At 42.7% G+C, this 2,132-nt stretch overlaps 1 protein-coding gene across 2 annotated transcripts in view; it reads left to right on the top strand.

Moving 5' to 3' along the window:
• LOC107699510 (zinc finger and SCAN domain-containing protein 2-like) overlaps positions 1-2,075 on the top strand; it is a 4,416-nt gene extending 2,341 nt beyond the window's left edge. For both annotated transcript variants that reach the window (XM_016500785.1, XM_016500784.1), the window contains exons 4-5: positions 676-819; positions 1,075-2,075. In XM_016500785.1, the coding sequence (XP_016356271.1) occupies positions 676-819; positions 1,075-1,848 (918 nt within the window). In that variant the 3' untranslated portion in view covers positions 1,849-2,075. The remainder of the gene's footprint in view (positions 1-675; positions 820-1,074) is intronic.
• The last annotated feature ends 57 nt before the right edge of the window (positions 2,076-2,132 follow it).

Raw genomic sequence — 2,132 nt, 5'->3', positions numbered from 1 at the left:
CCTTTTTTTCCTCAAAATCAGATTTTTTTTTTTTTTTTTACTCGTGTACCAAATACCTGATTTTTCTGTCAAAATTACTTTTTTTGAATGCTCTGTTAATGTTTTTAAATGATGGTAAATTCCTTATATTAGTTGCGTCAGCTATTGTGGTGTCAGCTTTATTTGACACACTTGGCAAACTGAAAGCTGTGAATTTGCCACCAGAGCTTTTTTTTTTTTCAGAGGAAGGACCTATTTGCACTGTACTTCCCTTTTATTTTTAACATAGTAGATGCAACAGTAAATTGTTAGAACTGGAATAGCATGACTTATGCGACCATATAGCTATTATAACCAATGCACCAAAATCAGGAAGGGGGCCAACACTTTTTCACACCACTGTATAATATATATCACACTCACAAACACGTTCTTGCGTATGTGGTTTCCGGGGACTCTCCATAATCGTAATGGGTTTTTTTAAGTACAAACTGTATTTTCTATCCCCTTACCCATCCATATTATTTAATTGAATATATTTATTTAATAACAAAAATTAGATTGTAAAATACAGAGCAGGGACCTTTGCAAGAAACGAGTGATAAATTCGAACACGAAATCATTTTGGTTTGATTTGTTGATTAGTTTGGTTTGCTTCAATGTATATTCACAAGTCTATTGTCTTTGCATCAACAGTGCGATACTCTGTTCACATGCTACGTGTGCGATCGAACCTTCCCCTCCTCTGAGGAACTGACACAACATCAGTCGACCCACAACAAGGAGGACAAGCCCTTCAAATGTGCACATTGCCAAGAATGCTTCCGCACATTCTCAGAGGTGAGAGGAGTTTTAAATTAATTTAAATAGAAAATGCTTGATTAGAAAAAAATCTCTTTTTTTATTGAGTATTAAGTATCTTAAATACTTGATTACCAAAAATAGGCAATATACAGTTGCTAAAAATTTCATGCCATTGGCATTGTTATTGTAGTGTTTGAGAGAATGGCCATGTACGGTTGATTTACACGTGCTATGATTGTAAATGTAAGCCTATGTTTAATATTTCAACATGCACCACTTTCTTTCCACAAGTTAACAACACATCGGCGGCAAGTATGTCCTGAACGTCAGTTCGTGTGCAAAGAATGCAACGAGATGTTTCGAAGCTCTGGAATTTTGCGTAACCATCGTTTGACCCAGCACCCAGTGCCCATGGATGGGGAGGAAGCAGAGGATTCCACTAAGACCTACCGATGTGGTAAATGTGGTAGGGGATTTGAAGAAGAGGCAGAGCTCCTGCAGCATCAGGAGAACCACGCAGGTGACCGGCACTGTAACGGTAGTGCCGCCGTCAAACGTCGAGGGAGACCACCTAAAACTGAGGCCGGAGCAGCTGGTGAAAAGAAAGCGAAGCAAAAGGAGGAGGAAGAGGCAGAGGGGCCTGAGGAAACCAACCATTCAGAAGACACTTCTGCAAAACCAGCCACAGCGGAAGTGAAGACAGCAGGAAGACGAGGACGCCCAGCCAAATCTACCCAGGAGCCCAAGGCAGAAGATGATGACAAGAAACTTGTTCCTCAGCCAGCTCTGCAGATCCCTTGCACTGAATGTGACCTCACTTTCCCCAGCCTGACGCAGCTTCGAGTACATAAGAAAGAGAAGCACACGCAGCGCAAGCCTCACGCTTGTGGAGAATGTGAGGAGAGTTTTAACCGACCTGAGCAGCTGGAGGCCCACATGGCAAGGGCGCATAGTGCCGGCCGGCACACTTGCCCCACATGTGGGAAGAGCTTTGGCAGAGAAAGTAACCTGAAGGCTCATCAACAGAGCCATGGAAAAGAAGAGAAGCCAGTCGGAAAGAGATAATTCAGTTTGGGAGAATTTTAAGGGGGTATGTTAACAGAAGACGAATTAAATTTTTAAAAGTTTTGTGTATAGAAATGTAGGTGGGGACAGGGTTCACTTTAGATTTTAAGTTGTAACATAGCAAGGGATCCTTCAGCTGTGTGGCCCTCGAGATCAACACCATTGGTGCTTTTCCACTGCGTGGTACGACTCGGCACGGCACGGTTTGCGTTTCCACTGCAGTTCAGTACCGCTTTAGAGTGGGCGGGATTATTCACATGTCGTTATAGTTGCGCCGCCTCTAC

Source organism: Sinocyclocheilus anshuiensis, unplaced genomic scaffold (assembly GCF_001515605.1).
Source record: "Sinocyclocheilus anshuiensis isolate Anshui unplaced genomic scaffold, SAMN03320099.WGS_v1.1 scaffold670, whole genome shotgun sequence".
Classification (NCBI taxonomy): Eukaryota; Metazoa; Chordata; class Actinopteri; order Cypriniformes; family Cyprinidae; genus Sinocyclocheilus; species Sinocyclocheilus anshuiensis.
Note: the sequence above shows the minus strand (reverse complement) of the source record. Positions and strands in the feature narration are given on the sequence as shown.